This window comes from Callospermophilus lateralis, chromosome 15 (genome assembly GCF_048772815.1).
Source record: "Callospermophilus lateralis isolate mCalLat2 chromosome 15, mCalLat2.hap1, whole genome shotgun sequence".
Classification (NCBI taxonomy): Eukaryota; Metazoa; Chordata; class Mammalia; order Rodentia; family Sciuridae; genus Callospermophilus; species Callospermophilus lateralis.
Window position 1 is genome coordinate 40,998,269 of NC_135319.1, and position 27,178 is coordinate 41,025,446.

At 37.9% G+C, this 27,178-nt stretch overlaps 1 protein-coding gene and 1 pseudogene across 3 annotated transcripts in view; both read right to left on the minus strand.

Annotated features, from left to right (window-relative positions):
• The window catches only part of Rufy2 (RUN and FYVE domain containing 2), a 40,708-nt gene extending 18,241 nt beyond the window's left edge, over positions 1-22,467 (minus strand). For 2 of the 3 annotated variants that reach the window (XM_076834256.1, XM_076834254.1), the window contains exons 1-12: positions 22,299-22,467; positions 20,070-20,243; positions 16,767-16,884; positions 12,089-12,190; positions 9,369-9,492; positions 9,141-9,202; positions 8,414-8,479; positions 6,451-6,520; positions 4,323-4,424; positions 3,855-3,971; positions 2,134-2,301; positions 1,195-1,292 (exon numbers count right to left, since the gene is read on the minus strand). In XM_076834256.1, the coding sequence (XP_076690371.1) occupies positions 1,195-1,292; positions 2,134-2,301; positions 3,855-3,971; positions 4,323-4,424; positions 6,451-6,520; positions 8,414-8,479; positions 9,141-9,202; positions 9,369-9,492; positions 12,089-12,190; positions 16,767-16,884; positions 20,070-20,243; positions 22,299-22,302 (1,205 nt within the window). In that variant the 5' untranslated portion in view covers positions 22,303-22,467. The remainder of the gene's footprint in view (positions 1-1,194; positions 1,293-2,133; positions 2,302-3,854; positions 3,972-4,322; positions 4,425-6,450; positions 6,521-8,413; positions 8,480-9,140; positions 9,203-9,368; positions 9,493-12,088; positions 12,191-16,766; positions 16,885-20,069; positions 20,244-22,298) is intronic. The other variant, XM_076834255.1, reaches the window with a different exon arrangement.
• On the minus strand, positions 12,257-12,388 carry LOC143381719 (U4 spliceosomal RNA; annotated as a pseudogene).
• Positions 22,468-27,178: the final 4,711 nt, after the last annotated feature.

Sequence of the window (27,178 nt, forward strand, 5' to 3'; positions counted from 1 at the left end):
GCCAACATATTGTGAAACCAAAAGTTAACTTATTTTATTTTTATATTTTTCCATCAAAAAGTAGCTAAAAAGATAAAACTGCATTTGAAAATCCTGACCTCCAAACGGTCAATACTCAAATCAGCCCTTGCGCACAAGGTTTGAGGAATGTATTTTTGTAAATCCAAGTGCACCTGTCTGCTTTATGGCAGTGTACTACCACAGCAGCCAACCAAGAAATGTACAGGGCTCCTTCCTAATATCCTTTTAGAATACTTAATAGCATAAATTCTTGTCTATTTAGTATATTATAAAATTGTGGGTTATATTTCAGTCTGTTCAACACAAATGGTTTTCAGAAAGATATATCTTTGACCAGCTTGTACTGGTCCTGAGTGTCACTGCTGGCACATTTCACCAATGACATTGCAATCGTCCTAGTTTGAGTTAGCAAATCATTGTCACTTCATAATGGAATGGACAGAAATCAAAGACAGAAAAAGGTAATAAAGATGTCCAAAATGTAAAAATGGGGATAAAGAAAACAAAAAAGAAAAAAGAAGAAAGAGGATGTCAATAAAAGAATATCCATGTCAATAAAGCATTAATAGTTATGTTTTTCATAAATAGATTCAAAGAAAGCAATGATAAGACATATGTTGACATCAACATGACAGGGCAATGGAAATACATTACATTTTCCAACAATAAAAGTGAAAAATGCCAATATAAAACGATTCAATTTAAACAAAATTGTATCTTGGGTTGGGTTGAGGATCCTAGCTCCAAGAAGCAAAACTAAACAACTAGTTCAGATGCTTGATTTCAGATAAAGAGATGGTGAATGGCAAACAGTATGACAATTCATATGCATGGAAATCAATCAGGGATAATCCCAACATTGATTTTGTTCACTATTAATTTTTTTCACGTTTTTGTTTGTGTATGTTTTAGGTAATAGACTGAACCACATGAAATTGCTGGTATTAGGCTTTAAAAAAAAATCTACAAGATGGGAACTTCAAATGAATCAGCCCAATATAAAGCAACTTGATTCCATGCAACAACCAAAACAAAAATGCAAAATCCTGTTCAGCTTAAACAAAAAAGTGCTAATCTATATCTTCCTAATTTTTTTGTGGCAAATGTCAGAGCTAAATAAAGAAAAAGGAGGGAAGAAGGAGAAAAAAGAAACTAGTACTGAAAATGCTGTACCTTTGTTCCAGCTGCCTCATGGCTACAGTAATTTTATTGGTTTTTTCTTCTAGTCGGGCAATTATTTCATTTTTTTCTTTCAAGCCATCTTCACAACCCTTTTTACAAAGACATAAAAGCCACAGTGGTTTTCATTTTTAAACCTGAATGTTTATGCTTCCTACAGCATTTTGCAATGGGATTGTTACTTTAAATGAGAAGGATTAATTTACACATTAAAATAATGCTATGATATAAAATAGTGCTACTAGTCTTCATTTAAAATAAAGAAAAAACTCAAACTTCAATGTTTTTGGAAGACAACAGGATAAATTCATGTAGAACAGGCTATTTTAAAAATTAATTAAATTGTAAAGGGCTTTCAGCAACAAGTCTACTTAATAACAATTTTACCACTCTATTAGAAAATTCCAACGATGATCACAAAATATCTCAATAAAATTGAAATCTTTCTCAGGACCAGTGTGTAAAGAAGTTTACCAAAATATATTACACATTTAGATTTGAGAGTTTTTCCAAAAGATTTAATCTTGATACTAGGAGCTCTTGATAATTGTGATTTAGAGTATGTGTTTAGCAGATGCAAGGCTGTGGGCTTAATCCCCAGAGCCCATCATGCACACATACATACAGGTTATATTTAACTTGTTCCTCGATGTTTTCATTACATTTTTGGAGAGGAGGGGGTGGTACTGGGGATTGAACTCAGAGGTTACCTCTGAGTTCAATTCCCTGTACCCTCAAAAAAATAAAAAATAAAAACCAAACCTTTCCTACAAATATTTGTCTTAATTTATATAAAAAGAAATTGGGCTGGGGGCTTATTTCAGTGTCACAGCATTTGTCTAGTATATGCATAAGGCCTGAGCAATACAAAAGAAAAAAAAAAACAGAGAAAAGAAAGATAAAGAAAAATTGTAAGAACTGAACATTCTTTACCTGTAACTTTTGATACATCTCTATGTTAATTGCTTTAACCTCCTCTAGTTGTTGTCGAAGGCCTATTAGAGTATCTTGTTTCTCATGGATATCTTTCTCCAACAACTTCATGGCAAGTTCAATCTCATGTTTCATACTAACTTGTACTGATAGCTCATTCTCCACATCCTGCAATTTAAACATATCTTCAATTCACATGCCACTTCAAGATGTCAAAATCAGGGCTGTGGTTCTGGCTCAGTGGTAGAGCACTTGCCTCATGTGTGTGAGGCACTGGATTCATTTCTCAGCACCACATATAAATAAATGAATAAAATAAAGTTCCAGGGCTGGAGATGTGGCTCAAGTGGTAGCGCGCTCGCCTGGCACGCATGAGGCACTGGGTTTGATCCTCAGCACCACATAAACATAAAAGATATTGTGTCCACCTAAAACTAAAAAATAAATATAAAAAAAATTTAAAAATAAAGGTCTACAACAACTAAAAAAAATAAATAAATGTCAAAATCAGCTACAGGACAATAAATGAGATCAGGAAAGATTTACTACTCTCTCCTTTTAAGTCCACAAAAGGGAATCAACCAGGTCTATAACAACATAATTTTAAATATTTTCAAATACATTTTTTACTGAAATGAAGATATCTTCTGGGCTGGAGTTGTGGCTCAATGGTTAGACTACTTGCCTAGCATGTGTGAAGCACTGAGTTCTATCCCCAGCACCACATAAAAATAAATAAACAAAGGTATTGTGTCCATCTACAACTGAAAAATTTTTAAAAGAAAAAGAAAATATCTTCTATATTCTGTTAATCATTATTATTCTAATGTTTAAGAATATTTTATGCCTCATAAATTCAGTATTAATTTTTTGTAAGCAAAAGCTAATGAAACAAGAAGTAAAGACCAAAGATAGCTCAAGACAAGTTTAATTTTTTAAAGAATTTTTGTCAGATTAAGAAGTTTCCTGGGGCTAGGCTAGTGGTAGAGTGCTTGCCTAGCATGCATAAGGCACTGGGTTTGATCCTCGGCACCACATAAAAACAAACTAATATATCTACATAAAAAAAAAACTAAAGATACATAAATAAATAAATATTTTTTAAAAAAGAAGTTTCCGGGGCTGGGATGTGGCTCAAGCAGTAGCGCGCTCGCCTGGCATGCATGCGGCCCGGGTTCGATCCTCAGCACCATATACAGACAAAGATTGTTGTGTCCACCGATAACTAGAAAATAAATATTAAAAATTCTCTCTCTCAAAAAGAAAGAACAGCTAGATTTAAAAATAAATAAACTTTAAAAAAAAAAAAAGAAGTTTCCTAATGTTACAAACAGCAAAGGGGATGAAAAGCTGACAATATTCTCCTCTTGACCTGGGTAGTGGTTACAGTGTTATAGATTAGGCTGAACATTTATTTTTTCTGTACATTACATAATTTAAAGGGCTAAAAAAAAAGTTAATTTTAAATATGACTTTACCAATATTTGCATATTTAATTCAATTCTATTTCATTTTTTGCAATGTTGGTCACAATTCATTCATTTTATAACCATAAATTACAACTCACAGTTTCAAAAATGCTAACGGAGTGGGCATTAAAAACTCTTGAGAGCATTAAGGAGGTGAATTTGCTATCCCACATCAAAGACTGAATGATTCAAAATGGTACTTGCTTGAAGCTAAACTATTCCCAGAATTTTGCTAACTTGAATGGAAGCTACCTGTCGTAATTGAGATTCATCTCGAAGCTGCCTTCTGGCGTCATTATACATCTCATCCAGCCCCTGCCGAGAATGCTTATATGTTTGAAGTTCTGTTTCCACATCCACTTTGGTGACCTAGGAAGAAAAGAACAAAACAACTTGTGTTTTGTCTTGTTTTGTTTGTTGCTGGGAATTAAACCAAGAAGCACTTTACCACTGAGCTACATCCCCAACCTTTATTTATTTATTTTTGAGGCAGAGTCTTGTTCAATTGCTAGGGCTGGCCTCAAACTTGCCAACCTTCTGCCTCAGTCTCCTGGGTAGCGGGAACGACAAGCAGGCACCACCATGACTGGCTAAGAAAAAAAACTTTTTATTCTATAATTACTACTATTAATATAGCACAGAAATATCTAGACTAAGCAAAAGTCCCTAACGGGTAATTTCTGACACAGGATGATCTGTCTGGAAGCAGTCTGTACTTACCTCTAGGTGCTGCTGTGTCTTCATTAAAATCATTTTATTTTCACTCCGTAATTGATGGTTTTCTTCTTGGAGTTTAATAATATTATTCTTTGCTATTGCTAACTAAATATTATGAAACAAGAACAAAGAAAAAAGATTTTAAACATACTTGCCTTATAGGTTATGTTCATGGCTATAAACAGAAAATAAAATCCTAAAACTAGTAAAATGTCTTACACTTACAAAAATTTTCATGAGAAAAATGTGTTATTTATTATCCCAAGATACCAATTAAAAATTATTTCCTCTTGTACTATCTCTACTATTTCCTTTTGTCATTAAAACACATTAAGCTTATTTGTTATGCTTACTGTGAGGTTTATAATATACGTCTGTGAGCATTATATAAATAAATAAATATATATGTACTCAATTATGCATTAAACAAGATGATAATAAAGCCTTGTGTAAAAATAGAAACACACATAAGAAAAGAAGGTTGTGCTATCATTGAAAATATAACAGGATAACTGTGCATGGTAACTCATGCCTGTAATCCCAGCAACTCAGGAGACTGATGCAGGAGAATGGCAAATTCAAGGCCAGCCTCAGCAACTTAAGAGAGAATCTATCTCAAAATTTAAAAGACAGCTGAGCTCAGTGGTGCATACCTGTAATCTCAGCAGCTTTGGAGCCCGAGTAGGAGGATCTCGAATTCAAAGCCAGCCTCAGCAACTTAGCAAGGCTCTAAACAGCTTAGCAAGATCCTATCTCGGGGCTGGGGATGTGGCTCAAGCGGTAGCGCGCTCGCCTGGAATGCGTGCGGCCCAGGTTCGATCCTCAGCACCACATACAAAACAAAGATGTTGTGCCCGCCGATAACTAAAAAATAAATATTAAAATTCTCTCTCTCTCTCTCTACCTCTCTCTCTCTTTAAAAAAAAAAAAAGATCCTATCTCAAAATAAAATATAAAAAGGACTGGGGATGTGGCTCAGTAGTGGAGTATCCCTGGGTTCAATTCCCAGTGCCACACATGAACCAAAAAGAAGAGGCACAAACTAGTAAGCAGCAATAATGGGCCCAATGAGTCCAATCATCAACATAAAGATAGATTTTTGAATTGCAATACCGTAAAGCATCAAGTAATCTATGATTCAGAAAGAGAAGGCCAATTCTCTTTTTTTATTTTTTATTTTTATTGTAGATGGACACGATACCTTTATTTTATTTATTTAGTTTTATGTGGTGCTGGGGATTGAACCCAGTGCCTCACACATGCTAGGCAAGCGCTCTACCACTGAGCAACCCCAGCCCCAAGAACAGGCCAATTCTTAAAGAATTAAGAATTTTAATTAACGTGGAAAATAGGGTTCATAGTACTAATAACAGGCTTCTTCTTCTAGTCTAAAAAACCTTGAAAATAGGAAGCAAAAGTTCTTTGATTTGGTAGATATTTATTTTGAGCCAGAGTCTCACTAAACTTCTCAAGGTGGCCTCAAACTTGTGATTCTCCAATCCCACGTAGCTGGGATTAAAGCACCACCACACCTGACTGATAGATTTTAACTTTTCTAGAAAAATAACTGCAAATAGTTTGAACAAGACAGCTGAGACAAGTTTCTGGTTCTTCAAATGAGCTCTCAGACCCCTGGATTGCCACATTCACAACAGAGGAAACCAGGACAAATGGGATGACTTTTACACATGAGAGGGTTGAAAAAGGGCAGACACAACCATGCAATGATGCTTGTGAAGAAAAGTAAGCTGAATAGTGGAAAAACAGGGGCACACAGTGTCAATGAAAAAAGAATTTCTAACTATAGGTCAATCCACTATCTAAATATACATCATTCAGATTTAAAATGAGAATCATAACTTATCTATAAAAGTCTATGTGAGCTTCATCTCTGGGGCTCATTTTCAGAAGTTAAGTATCTCAATAGTATCCACAGATTTGCATAACTGGGAATTTGTCTATGAATATATGTTTTTCTTAGAATTCACAATCACCAATTATAAATGCAAGTATTCCATCATGATAAAAGTGTGTGTGTACAGATCCACTTAATGGCTTTATACTTAAAAGGGAAAAGGATCACAAATAGTAGATCCATCAAAAAAAATCATCCATTACTGGGAGACAATACCTCTTCAATCAGCTTAGTGTTTGACTTTTCCAATGAATCAACTCTTGAGTGGAGGCTGCTGACTGTACTGCTAAAATTAACAAAAGAAAAAACTCATTCACAATCATACAAACTCAAAGGCAAGAAAATCAATGTTATCCTGGACTCATTATGTGACATATACCAACTATCCTGAACAAATGTCTGGAAGTGGGAAATTTCATTTACTAGGATAACTTATTTGGCTAGGACAGCAAAACAATATTTCTACTCACATACCAGGACTGGTGATATAGCTCAGTGGTAGAGCACATGCCTAGCATGTGCAAGGACCTGGGTTCCATCCCCAACACCATAATAAAAAAACAAAATAATCAACCAAGGACTGTTCATTTTTCATTGTCTTCTTAGAGTCCTTCTTACATTTAACTGGTAACGTTTACCAGTTGAGGAATGGAAATTCCACACAAAATTAATAAGTATTGTTAAAATTTAAATTATTTTTAAAAGGATAAATTTTAAATGTACACTCTATAATCATGTGGCTTAATGAAGCATACAGTACTTTTCAGTTCAACTCCCAATCTGTTTCCCCTATTTTCATAATAACTTAAAAACAAACCTTCAAAGTCACACATAGCTTGAAAAACATGGATATGAGATACCCAGCAGCAGGTACCCATTTGGCTGGTACCTAGACACCCTATCTTTCGTGAATATAGTCAAAACGCATGTAACTCTACACAAACACATTTGGTTTTGTGTTTCTAAGTGAATCAAGAGTGGACACTAGCAGGACACAGTGGTGTACATTTATAATTCCAGCAACTGGGAAAGCTGAGGCAGAGAATAGCGAGGTTAAGATCAGCCTCAGCAACTTAGTAAGACCTGTCTCAAAAAAAAAAAAGAAAAAAAAAAATTTTTAATATTTTTTCAGTTGTCAATGGACCTTTATTTACTTATTTATATGTGGTGCTGAGAATCGAACCCCGTTCCTCACACATGCGAGGCAAGCACTCTACCACTGAGCTACAACTCCAGCCCCTCAAAATAAAAAATTTTAGGGCTGGGATTGTAGCTCAGCAGTTGAGTGCTCGCCTTGCACGTGCAAGGCCCTGGGTTAGATCCTCAGCACCATATAAAAATAAATAAATAAAGGTATTGTGTCCAACTACAACTAAAAAATAAATGAATGAATGAATAAATAAATAAATTTTAAAAACGTTGGGGATGAAGTTCAGTGGTAAAACACTCCTAGGTTCAATACCTAGAACAACAACAACAAAAAGGAGTGGACACTATTATACATTTATTAGGTCTGTTGTCCAAGGCCTACTTGATAATATCCTCTCAAACTTTTCCCAATAATATGTAATATAATCTATTACAGCAATATTTATAGTAAACCAAACAATATTTATTTATCTGTTCTTTTTAGATCTATAGACACAACAAATTTTATACCATCGTCAGACACAAGTATTTGTATATAAGATTGGTGAAATAAGAAGAACATTTTTCTGTTCGTATTAAATCATTTTTCTTTCTCTCTCTCTTTTTTTTTTTCTTTTCTTTTTTTGGAACTTGGGATTGAACCTAGGGGTGCTTAACCTCCGAGCCACATCCCCAGACCTTTTTCTTTTTTGGGGTACCAGAGATTGAACTCAGGGGCACTTGACTACTGATCTACACCCCCAGTTCTAATTTGTATTTTATTTAGAGACAGGGTCTCACTGAGTTGCTTAGCGCCTCACTTTTGTGAGGCTGGTTTTGAACTTGAGATTCTTCTGCCTCAGCCTCCCAAGCTGCTGGAATTACAGGCACGCACCACCACACCTAGCTCAATTCTATGTATTCTTAATTTCTGTTCTCTATATATATTCTTTCCACCCTTTCTTAACTAAGCTTAGGAGAAAGGAAAGATTTAAACTGAAAGCAAAGCCTAAGAATATTAATAAGTATGTGAGGTATCCATAATACTTACTTGAGTTGTCTATTTAATTCTTCAACATAATTTTTTTGGTCTAAAATAGCTGCAATTTGAACATTCCTAGAGGGGAGAAAAAGAGGCTTTATGCTATTTGGAAGAGTGGGAAAAATATCTAAATCATCTAAAAAATTATCAGAAAACAACATTGTCTTGCCTTTAAAACAAAATTCAAGGATTTTTGATGTCTCAGATGTAAACTGTATACTAAGTAATCATAATTTTTGTTCAATAAATTACTCACTAATACTAGACTTAACAACACTGTTAAATAATTGGACTTTGAAATAAATCAGCATTATTACAAAACGCACCTATTAAAATGGATCTTATTAAGTTACAGGTATGATCAAAAGTCCTACTTCACATTAAAGTCACCTTCTTCCAACTGATTTTTCTCGTTTTGCTTTGTAAAGCTTTTAAAGAAAGTAAAATGAAACAAAAAAGGAGTCATGGGGTGGGAGTGACAGGGGACATAGACACAAACCACAATGTAAATAGATGAATCTAAAATTGATTTTTAAAGAGCTATATTTTTTTAAAAAAGTGAAATAAGGGGCTGGGGTCGTGGCTCAGTGGTAGAGCGCTCGCCTAGCGTGTGCAAGGCACTGGGTTCGATCCTCAGCACCCATAAATGTAAAATAAAGACATTGTGTCCACCTAAAAAAAAAAAACTAAAAAATATATATTTTTTAAAAAGTGAAATAACTTAGGAAAGTCATACCTTTCTTTATTTCCAATATCTTCTTCATTTTTTAAATACATGGAAAAATCAATCACTCCAACCTGAAATTAATAAAGTTATTTTTATTTAAAGGGAAGAAATGATACTTAATCATGCAACTCTTTTTCCTCTCTTAATTTTTCTTTAGTGTTTAATAGCACTGTTTACAACCTGGAGTGACATCTCGATCAAGAGTAAGTGTGCAAACTGAAAACCTTCTGCACTTACTTGTGAGTCTAAATCCTCTCCCTTCACACAAAGATTAGCATCTATTACATTCAGACCAACCAGCAGTCCAACAATTACTGCTCCTTCTTCTTCCATCATTAGTGCATGATATTCATAGAACTCACTGTGAAAATTAGAAGAACAAAAACCTTAAATCACAAATTTATTTCTAAAATAAAACTTTGAAATCTTAGCAACTTATCTCCCACCTTGCAGACATGGATGCAATCCATGTTAGATGCTTTTATTTTTAAATTTTTTGCAGTGCTATGGGATGAACCCAGGGCCTCATGCATTCTACACTAGCGCTCTCCCACTGAGTTATGCTCCCAGCCATGTTCAATAACTTTAAAATTAACCTTTCTACATGTTAACTTTTCAAAATTTAAATGTTTTTAAAAAGTTGGAAGAAAAAGGACTAAAGGAAATAAAACAGGAAAAGTAATTTTAAGAGAGAAAGAGAAAAGCAAAGTGAGATTAAAAGAAAGGCAACACTGACACCTGAAATATTTCCTACTTTTAGGACAGTGGGCTGGCATAGTGGCCTGTAATCCCGGCCAATTGGGAGACTGAGGCAAGAGGATTACGGGTTTGAGGGTAGCCTCAAAAACTTAGTGAGAACCTACCTCAAAATAAAAAAAGGAGGGCTGGGATTGTGGCTCAGTGGTAGAGCGCTTGTCTCATGTGTGTGAGGCACTGGGTTCAATCCTCAGCATCACATAAAAAATAAATAAATAAAATAAAGGTATTGTGTCCATCTACAACTAAAAAAAAATAAAAAATAAAAAATAAATAAATAAATAAAGGATATAGCTTAGTGGTAGAACACACTGGTTTCAATTCTCAGTAATAAACACGCACATGCAGCAATTTGCTAATCTGATTATTCATTTTATTAGAACTGAATTTTCAGAACTAGGATTCACTAAAACCTTTGGGATAAAAACTAAGGTGGAAAATAACTATAAAACATTTCAAGCTGGGCATGGTGGCACACCCCTATAATACGAGCGACTAGGGAGGCTGAGGTAGGAGGATCAAAAGTTTGAGGCCAACTTTGACAATTCAGTGAGATTCTGTCTCAAGATTAAAAATTAAAAAGGCTGGGGTCATGGCTCAGAGGTAGAACACCCTTGGGTTCAATCCCCAATACTACACAAAAATTTTTTTGAAATAAAAATAGCCAATTATGGTGGCACATGCTTGCAATCCTAGCAACTTGGGAGGCCTAAGGCAGGAAAATTGCAAGTTCAAAGCCAGCCTTAGCAATTTAGCAAGGTCCTAAGTAATTTGGTGAGACCTCAAAATAAAATACAAAAAGGACTAGGGAAGGGTTGGGGTTGTAGCTCAGTGGTAGAGTGCTTGCCTAGCATGGATGAGGCACTGGGTTTGATTCTCAGCACTGCATATAAATAAATAATAAAAATATATATATATTAAAAAAAGGACTGGGGAAGTGGCTTAATGGATAAGCATCCCTCAATTCAATCCGCAGTACTAAAATAAATAAAAATAAAAATAAAAACAATAATGAAATATTTCAAAGCCCATGTTCAAGTCAGTGCATTTCACAGGTGTATTTTAAGTTATCTTTTAAACATACTTATGGAAAGCCAGGCATAGTGGTGCATGCCTATAATCTCAGCAAGATAAAAGGCTGAAGCAAGAAGATCACAAATGCCAGGACAGCCTCAGCAATTTACTAAGACCCTGTCTCAGAATAAAAAAAGGGCTGGGGATGCAGTTCAGTAGTAGAGATGCCCCTGAGTTCAATCCCCAATACTGCAAAGTAAATAGATAGATAGATAGATAGATAGATTGATTGATTGATTGATTGATTTACATGTGGATATCTGTATTTAAAAAAAAAAAAGTTCAAATAAGAGACCTGTGAAAGAAGTAGGGTAATCTAATACTAGACGTGGTGGCTAACACTTCTAAATCCCAGCTGAGGGAGGATCAAAAATTCAAAGCCAGCCTCAGCAATTTATCGAGGCCCTATGCAACTTAACAAGATCCTATCTCAAAATTTTAAAAAATTATTAAAGGACTGGGGAAGTGGCTCAGTGGTTAAGAATCCCTTGTCTATACTCACAAAGTAGTTACCACTATCTCATGTCCTCCTCAATCTTCAGAATATTGTTGAGAAATAACAGGGCTTAAAGTATGGATATTCTCATTTTACAAACGGGACTACTGAGACATAGAACCAAAGTCATACATAAATCGAAAAACAGGACCATGCTCTTCAGAACTTTGAGAGAGAAACTATAACACCAAGGACAAATGAAAGGCTGCCCTGGGTACACTCCCTTGAAAGACTGATTGCCTTTCTCTGGTTGTCTGTCTTAAATATTTGACCTTTAGTTTAAACAGTGCTCACAGCACAATTGAAGCATTTATCTGTACTGGACATTCAAGATCTAGGAAGAAACAGAATTAACCCCCAAATTCCAAAGCAAATTTTTATCCATAGAATTAACTATAATTCAGAAAAATAAACTAACTTAGAAACAGAACATATGTAAATTTCCCTACATTAGTTGATGAAAACCCTATGGTATTCCTATTTGGGGTTAGTTCCTCTCTTTCATTTTACTCCTCTTGTATTTTATGTCACATTTTTATATCTTATATATCCTTTTATACTACAGGTTGGATCATTTTTTAGAAGAGAGAATATAAATGAAAAAAAATGAACATGAGTTAATGGTACCAACCTCAAGAGATCCCTCTGAATAATTAAGCAACGCAAGTAATCAGCCATTTTTTTCTGCATGAGGGCTAGTCGAAGCCATGCTCTTGCACGACCCAGTGGGGTCCTAAAAAGAAGAACCAAATGGTCAGAAAATAGCCTTAGCTCTAAGACCATGGAATACATGTTTCCATCTCTGTTGAGGTACACAACAAAGAAAAAAGCCATTTTATCATGGTGTTCTTTTCAATTTTATAGTTTTCAATTAGCAATAATCACACCTTGGATAACCTCATTGGCTACAATGCTACCATGGTTCAAAGCTTGTTTTTATAGTTTTAAGACAGCAAGTTAACCAGTCCCTGGGAGGTCGGTAAATCTGCTCCTATAAGATATGTAAGTACCATTTTATGCCTTAAAAGAAATGATACTGGAAATGAAGTTGATCAAATTATGTTAAAAATATATAACAACAAATCAAAATATTATAATTAGAATGTGCCAATAAAAAAATAAAGAAATTATTCACAGCCAGCATGGTAGCACATGCCTGTAATCCCAGCAACTTTGGAGGCTAAAACAAGAGGATCACAAATTTGAGGCTGGCCTCAGCAATCTAGTAAGGTCTTCAGTAACTTAGTGAGACTTCATCTTAAAATTAATAAATAAACACAAAGAAATGATTCACTAAATAGTGAGAATATTTCTACAAGAAATATTTTGTCTAAATAATCTTAGCCCTCTAAAAGTGAATAGGCAAAAATGCATCAATAAAGCTGTATACAGCCAGACATGTTGGCTCACCATGTAATCCCATTGACTCAGGAGGCTGAAGCAGGAGGATGACACATTTGAGGGCAGCCTTGGCAACTTAGTGAGACCTTGTCTCAAAATAAAAAATAAAAAGGTAGAGATGTAGCTCAGTAGTAAAGAACCCCTCAGTTCAATCCCTAGTACAGGGTGTTGGGGATAAGGTGGGAAGAAAGAGAGAAAGAGGCCAGACACACAAAAAGAGAAATTAAATCTCATACTTCTTTTATCCAAATTTTAAATTCTATATTTTAGTAAAAATAAAATCAAATTTTAAAGATTTTTTTTTTGTTGTTTTTTAGTTTTTCGGTGGACACAACATCTTTATTTTTCTTTTATGTGGTGCTGAGGATCAAACCCAGCGCCCTGGGCATGCCCGTGCGCTACCACTTGAGCCACATCCCCAGCCCCTTTTAAAGATTTTTTTAAGAGAATGACATCATTCATACTTTCTTCTTTTTTTTTTTTTTTTTTTGAAGTACTGGGAATTGTACCCTGGGATGCTTAATCTGCTGAGCCACATCCCCAACCCTTTATGGAGACAGGGTTTTGCTAAGTTGTTTAAGGCCTTGCAAGTTGCTGAAGCTGTCCTCAAATTAACAATCCTCCTGCCTCAGTCTCCTAAATTGCTGGGAATACAGGCCTGCACCACCTTGCCCAGTTTACTTTCATATGTTCTTATGCAGAGAAGATTTTGGCAGGTAGTTTTATTTATTTTTATTTTTATTTTTTTGTAGTTGTAAATGGACAGCATGCTTTTATTTTATTTATTTTTGTATACAGTGCTAAGATTGAAGCTAGTATCGCACACATTCTAGGCAAGTGCTCTGCCACTGAGCCCCAACCCCAGCCAATGGCAGGTAGGTTTTTTGTTTTTGTTTTTGTTTTTGTTTTGTTTTTTTGGTACTGGGGATTGAACTCAGGGGCATTCAACCACTGAGCCACATCCCCACCCCATTTTGTATTTTATTTAGAGACAGGGTCTCACTGAGTTGCTTAGCATCTCACCATTACTGAGGCTGGCTTTGAACTCGTGATCCTCCTGTCACAGCTTCCTGAGCGGCTGGGATTACAGGCGTGTGCCACAGCACCTGGCTTGGCAGGTAGTTTTTAAGGAGACTTTTTTTTTTTTTTTTTTTTTTTGTACCAGGTATTGAACCCTGAGTTACTTAAGCACTAAGCAACATACTCAGTCTTTTTTCAAAAGTTTTTATTTTGAGACAGGGTATCACTAAGTTTCTTAGGGCCTCACTAATCTGTTGAGGTTGGCCTCAAATTTACAATCCTCTTCTCTCAGTCTCCTGACTCACTGGAATTACAGAAATGCACCACCGTGCCCAGCCCACACCACTTATCTGACCTTAATTTTTTTCCATCTATACAATTATTATATCTACCCTATAAGATTGGCAAACATTAAATGAGCCAGATGTGGTACCATATGTCTGTAATCCCAGCAGTTCGGGAGGTTGAGGCAAGAGGATCATAAATTCAAAGTCAGACTCAGACACTTAGCAAGGCTTGTCTCAAAATAAAACATAAAAAGGGCTGGAGATGTAGTTCAGCACCCCTGGGTTCAATGCCTGTTACAAAAGCCAAAAAAAAAAAAAAAACCCAACTAAATGAGATAATTTTTGTAAAAAGATTACATATTACCCACACAGTGCTCAATAGTAGCCATTTATTCTTATCACTCAATTAAGCCCAATTTACAAATATCTGAATATTAAAATAACAAGAAAACACTATCATATTCCCTACAACATATAAAACCCTAAGTTGTAAAGAAAATACAAACTGAGAGAGTCAGGGTTGGAAAAAACAAACTGATAATCCTGACAGAAAATCCTAAGCATAAAAAAGTTATCTCTGGAGGATTGCAAGTTTGAGGCCAGCCTCAGCAGCTTAGTGAGGCCATAAGCAACTTAATGAAATCCTGTCTCAAAATAAAAAATAAAAAAGAGCTGGGGATATGGCTCAGTGGTGTAGTGCCTCTAGTTCAACCCTTGGTACAAAAGAGAAGAAAAAAAGAAAGAAACATAGGAACTTAGCCTTGGGCTGTGGGTGTAGCTCAGAGGCGGACCACCGGCCTAATACCTAATACGTGTGAGGCCCTGAATCCAATTCTCAGCAAAGGTTTCAACAGTCATGATTTCTTAGCTGGAAGTTTCCAGCTTTTAAGGCATTTCACATACATTAATCCAACAAAACAAGCAGATGGCACTGTAGGCTCCAATTTCAGGTGGAAGGAAACAATTTGCACAAATCCTATGGTATATGAAGAGTTTAACTGAAAACTCTCCTGAACCTTTGCCCTGGATTCAGCCTACTTCAGTCTTCAACATATAGTTATTGACTGCCTACTTTGAAGAAACTAGTTTAACCCTCAGAACAGATGTAGAATTAATATATCCTTTTTTTTTTTTTTTTTTTTTTTTTTGGTAACTAGAATTGAACCTAGGGTCATTTTACCACTGAGCACCATCCCCAGGCCTTGTTTTATTTTTTTATTTTGAGTCAAAGTCTTGCTAATTGCTTAGGGCCTTGCTAAATTGCCAAACCTGGCCTTCAACTTGTGATCCTCCTGCCTCAGTCTCCAGAATTGCTGGGATTACAGATGTGTGCCACTGCACCTAGGTTGATACAGCCTCTTAAAGTGACTTACAATTTCCTACAATACAATGAAACTGAAGTAATGATACAACAAATATATATGTGTGTGTGTGTATATATACACACACACACATATATATATTTATTCCCCCCGTTAGTGGTAAGAACTTAAAAGGAAGGATGGGGGGACTGGGGTTGTGACTCAGCCGTAGAGCGTGTGCCTCGCATGTGCAAGGCCCTGGGTTCAATTCTCAGCACCACATAAAAATAAATAAAATAAAACAAAGATATTTAAAAAAAGGAAGGATGGTTAACTTCTATTGAAGGAGGTGGAATCTGAGCTGAATCATATAGAATAAAGAGTTTGCCAAGTACTGGGGTACATGCCTGTGATCCCAGAGGCTCAAGCAAGAGGATCACAAATTCAAGGCCAGTCTCAGCAATTTAGCAAGCCCTAAGCAACTTAGTAAGACACTGTCTCAAAAATTTTTTAAATAAATTTTTAAAATGGGGATGGGCATGAGGCACTAAGTTCGATCCTCAGCACCACATAAAAATAAAATAAAGATATTGTGTTCACCTAAAAATAAAAAAATTTAAAAAAATAAAATGGGGATGGGGCTGGAGATATGGCTCAGTGGTAAAGCACCTCTGAGTTCAATCCCTAGTTCAAAAATAAACAAAGCATGAACAGAATTTTATTAGAAGACAAGGAAAGGGTATGTAATATAAGAGGGGTCCACTCATGATTTGAATATAACCCTTGCTGCTCCGCCACTGCAGCTTAATTTAAAACTGAATCCTCCCCCCCTTCCTTTTTTTCCTCCCTAATCATGGGGGAACAAGATTAACCTTTCTGTCCTAGGTCAAGTTATCTGTCTTTCAGCTCAGGGCACAGGAATGAAGGAATCTAGACTTCAGAGCTGGCACCAAGGGGTCTGAGAAATGGCTACCTCTCAAGACTAAAGCTGAATTGAAACTCCTGAGGAGGCACAGCCAAAGTGTAGCCTTTGTATCCCTTCTTTAAAAGCCCACTATTTCCCCTGAGTGTTAGAATCACAGCCCCTGGGATAGGAGTCCACTGTGTATTCTCCTTTGCTGGCAAAGCAATAATCTTCTTTTTCCTTAAAACCTTGTCCTTGTCATTGGATTTTTACCCGAGACAAGGACTGAATTCTTGGTATCATTAAGGCTGAGAGAAGATGATAAACTATGAGGTATGTCAGAGGACAGTAAATACACTGCGGAGGTTAAGAATGAACACTAATAACATTACTTACTTAAGACCAGGTAAGTCTCGGACACTGGCTCCTATTTCCTCTGCTTCTGGGTAAAGTTTCTCCACCAGTTCCAGAGGGCCCCAAATAGTTTTGTTGTAACTCAAAAATGATTTTCTTACTGGAGGGAAAAAAAAAAAAAGAAAGAAAAAAGTACAATACCCACAGTTTCAACATATAAAATGGTATTAACTTCACCTTAAATATTCAGTTTCATTATTTTTAACTTAACATACCATTATTCAAAGACCTTTCCACTCCTTTATTTTTTTTAACTAATTTGTTTGGTACTGGGTATTTAACCCAGAGGTGATAGATATATGTATCTTTTTTTTTTTTTTTTTAGTTGCAGTTGGACACCAGACCTTTATTTTATTGTGGTGCTAAGCAAGCACTCTACTGCTGAGCCACAACCCCAGCTCCAGCCCCAAAGTAGTAAAGAGGTTCTTTACCACTGAGCTATATCTCTAGCCCTTGTTTTTGTTTATTTTGAGGCAAAGTATCAATAAAATTGCCTAGACTGACTTGGAACTTCCAATACTATCTAGGCATTCTGAGTAACTGGAATTATAGGTGTGCCCCTCCACACCCCACTTTTTCATTCTTGTTGATCAGGAACCTGTTCAATCAGGAACTTGTTGCCCATTCTGCCCCTGACACATACACATTTTGCCATATCGGAAAAAAATGCATTTGGGCCAGTCTTTCATATCAAAAGTATGCAGGCAGAGTTGGTCATGATGGCACACCCTGTAATCCCAGCAACACAGGAGGCTGAGGCAGGAGTTTTCTAAGTTTGACACCATCCTAGGCAAGTTAGTAAGACCCTGCTGCAAAACCAAAAAATTAAAAGGGCTAGGAATACGACTCAGTGGTAAAGAACTCCTGGGTTCAATCCCCTAGACCACTTTAAAAAGAAAAGAATATAGCAAGTAGTTATGATTTTTGTTTGTCTTTGTTTTTGAGATGGGTTCTCACTGTGTTGCCCAGGCTGGTCTCAAACTTGGGGATCAATGAATTCTCCCAACTCGGTCTCTTGAGTAGCTGGGACTTCAGATTTTTGCCACTGTGCCAGGCATTATTTTATTTTATGTTATATTGTGTGACATACTTCAATAGTTCCCTCTATCTGAGGTTTCTATACTTTGGTACCTGTAGTCAACTATGGTCTGAAAGTATTACATAGAAAATTCCATACAGACCACATTCACACTGTATGTAACTTCTATTACTGTATATTGTAATAATTTTTCTACTTTTATTATTTTTGTTAATCTCTTACTGTGTCTAAATGATAATTAAACTTTTTCATAGTCATGCATAGGAAAAAACAAAGTAAACCATAGGTTTGGTACTATTCATGGTTTTGGACAACCACTGAGGGGTCACAGATAAGGTAGGGTGGGGGAATACTGTACCAAAAAGTATATTTCACTATTGTTCATATAATTTTTTTTTCTTTTTTGGTTCTATGGATTGAACCCAGGGTACTTAACCACTGAGCCACATCCCCTATCATATCTATTTATCTATCTATACCATATATATATATATATAATATATGTGTGTATATGTATATATAATATTTATTTAGCAACAGGGTCTCACTGAGTTGCTTAGCACCTCATTTTTCCTGAGGCTGGCTTTGAACTCACAATCCTCCTGTCCCAGCCTCCCAAGCTGCTGGGATTACAGGTGTGAGTCACCAAGCCCAGCTCCCCAGCCCTTTTATGTTTTGAAACAGGGTCTTACTAAGTTGCTGAGGCTGGCTTTGAACTTACAATCCTCTTGCCTCAGCCTTCCAAGCTGCTGAGATTAGAGTGTGTTCCACCATGCCCAGCTCAATTTTAAGAAATTATTTTAATTCTTTAGCCAGTGCATACTTGCCATCCCAGTGATTCAGGAGACTGAGGCAGGAGGATCACAAGTTCCAGGCCAGCCTCCACAACTTAGTGAGGACCTAAGTAACTTAGCAAGAACCTGTCTCAAAATAAAAAATGAAAAGGTTTAGGGGTTCAATCCCTAGTAACCAAAATATAAAAAGCCTGGGGATACAGCTCAGTGATAGAGCATCCCTAGGTTCAATCCCTAATATCTTAAAAAATCATTTTTAAACAAAAGTAAAAATGAATATTTCATATAGAAAAAAAATTGGCAGGGGGTACTATAGATTGAACCCAATGATGTTTTACCACTAAGCTATATCCCCAGCTCTTTTATTTTTCAGATAGGGTCTCACTAAGTTGCCCAGGCTAGCTTGGAACTTGCTTTCCTTCTGCCTCAGCCTCCCTACTAGCTATAGGTGTGTACCACCATGAAGGCTAGCATACAACTCTTATATACCATCCATGTAGATGCTGATCATATGAACTACAAATCAAACTGTCAATTGTGTGTGTGTGTCTGGTGATAGAGACTCAACCCAGAGCTACAAGCACACTAGGCAAGTGCTTAGCCACATCCTCAAGTCTATATTTAATTTTTAAGTATATGTTGTATAAGACCTACTCTTTAACTTTTAATTATTAGGACTGGGGATGTGACCCAGTTGTACAGCACTTGTCTAGCATGCAGGAGGCTCTGAGACTGATTTCTAGTACTGGAAAAAGAAATTAAGCATAATACAAACATTTTACATTCACAATATGAATGTATAATAGAATGGATGATCTTTTTCAGGGATCACTTTCATTTCTATAATAACCCAAACCAGAGAATACTTTCTCTAGATATGTTCCCATAGAATAAGGAGGTTCCTATTTTAACAATCTAATGTTTTTTTGTTTTTGTTTTTCATAGCATTGGGGAATGAACGCAGGGATATTATTCTACAGAGCTATGTCCCCAGACCTTTTTATTTTTTGAGACAAGTTCTCACTAAGTTGTTGAGCAAAGGGTACCCTTGAACTTGAGCTGGGATTGCAGGAGTGGGGTACACCACCATGTCCAGCTACGCTATCTACTATTTCAATGTATTTATTTAATAGATCTCAAACTTTGAGTTCATATCACCATTTGAAGTTTGAAATTTAAAATAATTCTGATTGCTCTAGAAAATGGAAACCAGTTCAAGGGTACATGTTGAAAAAAATGTTTAATAAAGAAAAAAAATTTACAAACAATTAAGCATTTTCTGAAGATCACCTATTAGAAAACAAAATGGTAATTTTTCTCCCCCAAATTAACCCACTAAATATTTTTTAAACACAAAATAACAGTAATTATGGCCTCAAAAATACATTTTCTAGGATATCTAAGATAGAAAGGGAGGGATTCTAAAGTGAATTTTTAAAAATTTCATGATACCTTTAAGACCGTGTTTCAGACAATGTTCCATAACGACAAAGAACTGCTGCAAAGGGGGATAGTCAGAGTCCAAAGTGCGACCAAAGCTAAGAGCAGATTCAATGAGTCCTTTGATACTCAGTTTAGCCATGTTTAACAAGTTTGCTCTCTCTACAGCTGTAGGGTCTTTTGTAGCTGGAAATACAAGAAAGGAATCCAAAATCATTCACAAGACAATAAAAAATATACAAACTTTGTCCTTCCTCTATAAAATGAACACTGGTTTGCTTTTCCTTTTTCCTGAATATCTCCTACCTAACTTCTCTTTATGTCTCTCACTCACACCATAGCAAACTGCCATGCCTGCTCCAGCCAAAAGTCTGAATCATTTTTAAGTTTCTGCAGTTTTGCCATTCTCCTACAGTTGTTTTACTTTATGGAAACTCTTCCCTAACAAAATGAGTTTTTAAAATTGTTTTCTAAGGAGATAGGCTGGGGACATAGGTGACACTGTCTCATGCAAATGGTAGATAACAGATATGCTCTTAAGGATAAATTCCAAGCAAAAAATATTCAGAATAAACCTATAATAAAATAAAAGGTAAAGCTCTAAGATATTACTATCTCTCATAACAAACAGCAGTTAAAACAGCAACACCGACAAAAACGGAGAAGCGGAAGCTGCTCAATTCTTTCAGTCACTTCAACTTTCTTTTTTTTCCATTCCAATTGTAGTTTTGTATTGCATGAACCACAGTTCCCTGTCCTTCCATATAGCTGATGATGTCTGTGTTTGAGTTTGAATGCCAAGACATATTTTAAAGTCCAGATTTTTAAATGACATTTTCAACTCCCAAATATATCTTCTCTCTCACAAATTTTATTCTTTAAGAAATACAGATGCTTCCCCATACTCTCATCACTTGTGACTGGCAGGAATATTTTCAGAAAACAGAGATGACAAAGCTGAGGTGCGGGAAAAATGAAACACTTTGTGGTGCATGCCTATAATCCTAGCGACTCCGAAGGGCAAGACCTGCAAATCTGAGATCAGCCTTGGCAATTTAGCAGGACTCTATTTCAACATAAAAAAAAATAGAAAGGGCTGGGGATATAGCTCAATAGTAGAGCGTCCCTGAGTTCAATCCCCTTTAGCACAAAGGGGGAACAAAGCACTTAGTATAACACTTAATTATCTATAATATCTGACTATTGTACAAGCCCAAGTAGTCGAAGTGCCCATTTTCCTTCACTGAACAAAAATTCAGAGTTCCGCATAATAATTTTATAACAAAAATTCAGAGTTCCGCATAATATAGAGTTCCGCATAATATAATATTCTAGATCTGACTTCAGCTAGCTATCATGAAGCATGACATTGAATTCTTAAGAATTTAAAACACAAACCCAAGTGTTATGACCAGGCCGACTTAATGGAATACGTGTGCACCATTATTTCTTCAAATCTGCATGGTGGTAGGGCTCCCCAGTGAAACCACCTGATGTGTCATAATCTGTGACGATTCTCATTTTATAGTGCCCATCAAAACCCGTAACGCGGGATATGACAACCATACAAAGGGTGACCGCAGCTGCTGGGCGCAGGTTGGTGCTAAGTACCAGAGACTGCCAGGCCGCGGACCTTTACGCTGCGGCCACGCCCTAGCAGGACTCCCGAGACTCGGGTGAGGCTGCAGATGCACCCAGAGACCAGGCAATGGGCCCCTCTGCGCACAGAGCCGAGGCCTGGAGCCCGTTCCCTGCCTCTCCTCCTACCCCAACCCAAGGCCGCCTCCGGCAGCCCCCCCCCAAGACCCCCGTGGAGGGCTCACCCAGGGTCTTGCACGGCATCGCTCCCCCTCTCTCGGCGTGGGGCGCCCAGGCCAAAACCTGAGATGCGTCTTCCCTCCGCCACCCCCAAATCTGAAAAGTCATCGCTCGTCCCAGATTGTGACCCCGACCCCGGAGCGACACCCAGCCCGCCTGGTCCTCGCTCCCTGGAAGCCGTCAGACCGCCAGTCCTCGGCCACCAGACCCCAGAATCCAGGCGGGGGCGGGAAAGAACAAGGTGGGGCCGCGCGTTGCCATGGCGACCCCGAGCCCCCGAATCTAGGCTGCCCCCGCCCACCCCAGGTTCCGGCCCCGGATCCGACTCCACGGCCCCCGCAGCCCCGCGCAGGCCTCCCCGCCCGGCCGCAGCCTGCAGCCCGCGACCGAGGGCGGCGTCAGCTGTCGGCCGGCTCCCCTTACCCATGGCGGCGGCGCGGTCTCGGGCGGGGGCTCCCTGGGCCCGGCCACTAGCTCCCTGCAGCCGCTCGGCGGCCGCCACCGCATCTGCACCGGGCCCGCTGAGGCCCACAGCGCCCCCGGCGGCGGGAGGACGCCCGGGCGGCCCCCGAGGGAAGCGGCGCCCGGGCTCTGGCGGGGGACGACGGAGCCTGCAGCCCGCACCGGAGAAAGCCCGCCCCGCTCAGCCTCGGTGTCCACTCGACCCGGAAGAGAAGGAAGGGAGCGGGACCAGAGCTCGGGAGTGGGAGCCGGGCGCCGGACCTCGGCGGGGCTTCTCGCCCCGGCGCCTCGCCAGAGCCCAAATCCCGGGTTTTAAGGGGGGATAAGAGGCACGTGCAGACGTTTCCGGGCCCAGGGCTGGCCCAGACCGCTCGCCTCTCACCTTCTCAAACCCACAGAAGACATGACGCAGTTCACAGTAGGTAGAAGCCTACTGAAATTAGGTAGGCAGCTCCAAATCACGACGTTAAATCAGGAAGTACACAGGTTTATAAGGTGTCACGAGCAACGGTCCCGTTGATCAAGGAGAGGTGTGAGGGAAAACTAGCGTTTTCTCCTGCGGAGAGCGGAAAAATGGGAACATCGCTAGGCACGGTGGCGCTCGCCTGTGATCCCAGCGACTGGGGAGGCCAGGGCAGGAGGATTGCGAATTCGAGGCCAGTCTGGGCAACGTAGCAAGATCCTGACTCAAAATAGAAAATAAAAAGGACTGCGGAGGTAGTGCAGTCGTAAAGCGTTCCTGAGTTCAATCTCCAGTGCCACTAAATAAATATGTTTAAAAATAAAACAATGTTCAGATGACAGACACTAGCTTTAAGTCAAGTCAATTCCGGAAAAGTAAAAGTAATTATTTTTAAGTTAATGTATTTTTGTTTGAGTTTTTAGCCCCTAAGCCATTATTATAATTATTATTATTGTGAGATAGGATCTTGCTAAATTGTTTAGGGTCTTGCTAAACTGCTGGAGCTGGCTTTGAGCCTTGAACTTGAGAACCTCCTGCCTCAGCCTCCTCAGTTGCTGGAATTACAGGCATGCACCCCAGCACCCAGCAAAAGTAATCTATTACCTAGTCAGATCTGTAGCAGTTCAGATTATAACTGAACTTGAAAGACCTGGTATCTTGTGAAATTGAAATTCTCTATCAATTTGGCTACTATGAAGTTCTGTTATGCTTCTTGTGGTTTTAAATTTTCTTTATTGTGAGATAATCATAAATGGATAAAATGTATAAAACATATGTACTGGTTCCTTAAAACATATAGTATATAGATAGATATCTTTTATAGTGATTCCTTAAACCATACATATACACTTTATATATATATATATATATATATATATATATATATATATATACACACACACACATATATACACACTATACACACACACACACACACACACACTGAAACCATATATATACTATATATACACTACATATATGGTTTAAGGAATCACTATAAAGTAATCATCACCACATCAAGCATAGAACAGAGTCACTCTCCCAGGAAAATCCCCCTAAACCGTAGTCTCACTCATCCTCCAGAGTTAAATACCATTCTGACCTTTGTGAGAAAAATTTTCTTGCTTTTATGTATAACACCATACCTAAGTATGTACCCCTAAACAATGTGGCTTCCAACCGGCATAACACTGAGTAATTTTGTTGCTTTTCACCATATTCTTGAGATTCATCCAAGTGCACAAGGAGTTTCCACTTTGGACTGTTTTCAAGGTGCACATCCATCCTTCAGTGCATGTACTAAAAGTCTCAAGGGCATATAATTAACTGGAATTCCTGGAAATGCGGGTATACCTTTCTTTAAACTGACTAGATAAATTCAAAGTGTTTTCAAAACTTTATCCACAATCTGCACTCCTACCAGCACTTAACGTTTTCAGTTGCTTAATGTCCATTCAAGTGCTTGGAATTGTCAATTGTTTTCCAGTCTTGTGAATATGCAGTTGTATGGTGAGTTTATTTTGTATTTATCATTATTACTAATAACATTGAGCACTTTAGCCCATATTTTTTACTTACTTGGAGATCCAAGTTTGCCAAGAAACTGTTCAGGTCTTTAGCCCTTTCTTGTATTGTCTTTTCTTTATTGGCTTGTATGATTTTCCTAACATGCTACACACTACTTTGATGTCAGTTATATGTTGCCAGTATGAGGGGTTTTTTTTACCTGATTTTTCTCTTTATGATGACCTTTGATAAGTATACATTCCAGGGGCTGGAGGTGTGGCTCAAGCGGTAGCGCGCTTGCCTGGCATGCGTGTGGCCCGGGTTCGATCCTCAGCACCACATACAAACAAAGATGTTGTGTCCGCCGAAAACTAAAAAATAAATATTAAAAATTCTCCCTTAAAAAAAAAAGTATACATTCCAATTTTCTTCTTTGTTGCCATTTTTTTTTTGTTTGTTTGTTTTTTGTTTTTGGTACTGGGGTTGAACTCAAAGACACTCTACTGAGCCACATCCCCAGCCCTTTTATTTAGAGACAGGGACTTGATGAGTTGTTTAGGGCCCCGCCAAGTTGCTGAGGCTGGCTTTGAACTTGCCATCCTCCTGCTGCAGTTTCCCTGGCCACTGGAAATACAGGTGTGCACCACTGTACCAGGCTTTAATTTTCTTATAGTTACATTTATGGTTTATGCTTTAGTATCTTGTTTAAGAAATCCTCACTACCCCAGCTGCATGAAAATCTTCTTGAGAGAATAGCTTTGCTTTTCATATTTAGGTCTGTTCTGACATCCAGAATTGATTTTTGTGAATAATGTGAGATAGGTCCTTATGTACAGTCAACTGTACCGTTTTCATTTCATGTTGATCTCCTTTATCCATCAATGAACATATATGAGCAGGTCAGTTTTTAGGCTGAAATCTCATTTGGCTTTTGAAATCACCCTACCAGAAGGAATTACACCCAATTTACAGATGAAGAAACTAACTTCAGAAAGGGTAAATAATCTGCCCAGTGTCACAGAACCAGAATTTTAACCAACACAAAAGTAGTCACCATTTTCACAATCTCAAAATGAACATTTGATAGTATTTCAGAGAGTTTAAAATTCATGAAAAGTCTAAATTGGTTTACTGTTATCTGGCAATTAAAAGTGCAGGGCTGGGGCTGGGGCTGGGGCTGTAGCTCAGTGGTAAAGTGCTTGCCTGGAATGTGTGAGGTACTGGGTTTGATCCTCAGCACTACATAAAAAAAATAAAGACAACTACATAAATATTAAAAAAAAAAAAAAAAAAAGTTCAGGGCTGAGGCTGTGGCTCAGTTGTAGAGCGTTCACCTAGCACATGGGAGGCACTGGGTTCAATCTTTAGCACCACATAAAAATAAATAAATAAAACAAAGTAAATATTTTAAAATATTTACTAAAAAAGTAAATATGTTAAAAAAAAGTTCAGGGCTGAGATTATTGTTTAGCATGCACAAGGTCCAGGGTTTGATTTTTAACACCCCTCTCACACACACACACACACACACACACAAAAGTTGAAATAAGAGCTGAGTATGGTGACTCATTTCTGCAATTCCAGCTATAGGGAAGCCTGATCCAGAAGGATTGGGAGTTTGAGTCCAGGCTAGGCAACAAAATGAGATCCCCATTAAAAAAAAAAAAAAAAAGTTGGATACTGGGGCTGTGGCTGTGGCTCAGCGATAGAGCGCTCCTCTCGCATGTGCGAGGCCCTGGGTTCAATCATAAGCACCACATAAATAAAATAAAGGTATTGTGTCCACCTACAACTAAAAATATATATATATATTTTAAAAAACTGGCATACTACTGGATTGTTCATTTTCATCCTCTCCAATGACAGGTTAAAGAAGGAATTTTCTTTTTTTGGTCAAACCCCATATCAGGACCTGTTACCCCTAAGCTACATCCCATACATTTATTTATTTATTTTTGAACCGGGGATTTAACCCAGGGGCACTTTACCACTGAGCTACTTCCCCTGCCCTTTCTATTTTTTAAAGACAGAGTCAAGTTGCCTGGCTCAGTTGCTGAGGCTGGCCTTGAACTTCCCATCCTCTCAACCTCTCTAGTTGGGAGGATTACAGGTGTGTAAATTCGGGCAGCAGGAATTTATATTCAAAGTGAATTTAGAAAAGCAAATAAAATTTTACTACATATTTAATTATTTGAACAACCAAGCTTCTGATCTGGAGTCAGATGCACAACCTTTGCGCCATGAAGTCTCCCTTAAGGTATTTTTTGTGGTGCGTTGGTTCTGGGAATCAAATTTAGGGTATTCTACCACTCCAGCACTCTACCACTGAGCTACCTCCTCAGCCAATAATTATTTAATAGAACCATGAAAACAATGCAAAAGAGCTTTATTTTATAGATTGTTTTCCCGCTAGGGACTTCACAGGTAACTAATAGAAGTTTAATTTTAAAACAGCTACCAAATGTGCTGTATGCCTATAATTCAGGGGGCTGAGGCAGGAGGATCTTGAGTTCAAAGCCAGCACCAGTAATTTAGCAAGGCCCTAAGCAGCGTCTCTAAATAAACTATTTTAAAAAATATAAGGCTGGGGATGTGGTTCCTTGGTTAAGCACTTCTGGGTTCAATCCCCAGTACCAAAAAACAAAACCAGCCGTATGTATGTATATATGTATGTATTTATTGTGCCACTAGGCATATAATCCAGGGTCATCTACCACTGAGCATTTTTATTTTTATTTTAAGACAGGGTCCGGGAGCTGGGGTTGTAGCTCAAGGGTTAAGCGCTTGCCTTGAATGTGTGAGGCACTGGGATGGATCCTCAGCATCACATAAAAAAAAAAATAAAAATAAATAAAAAAAAAAGATATTGTAT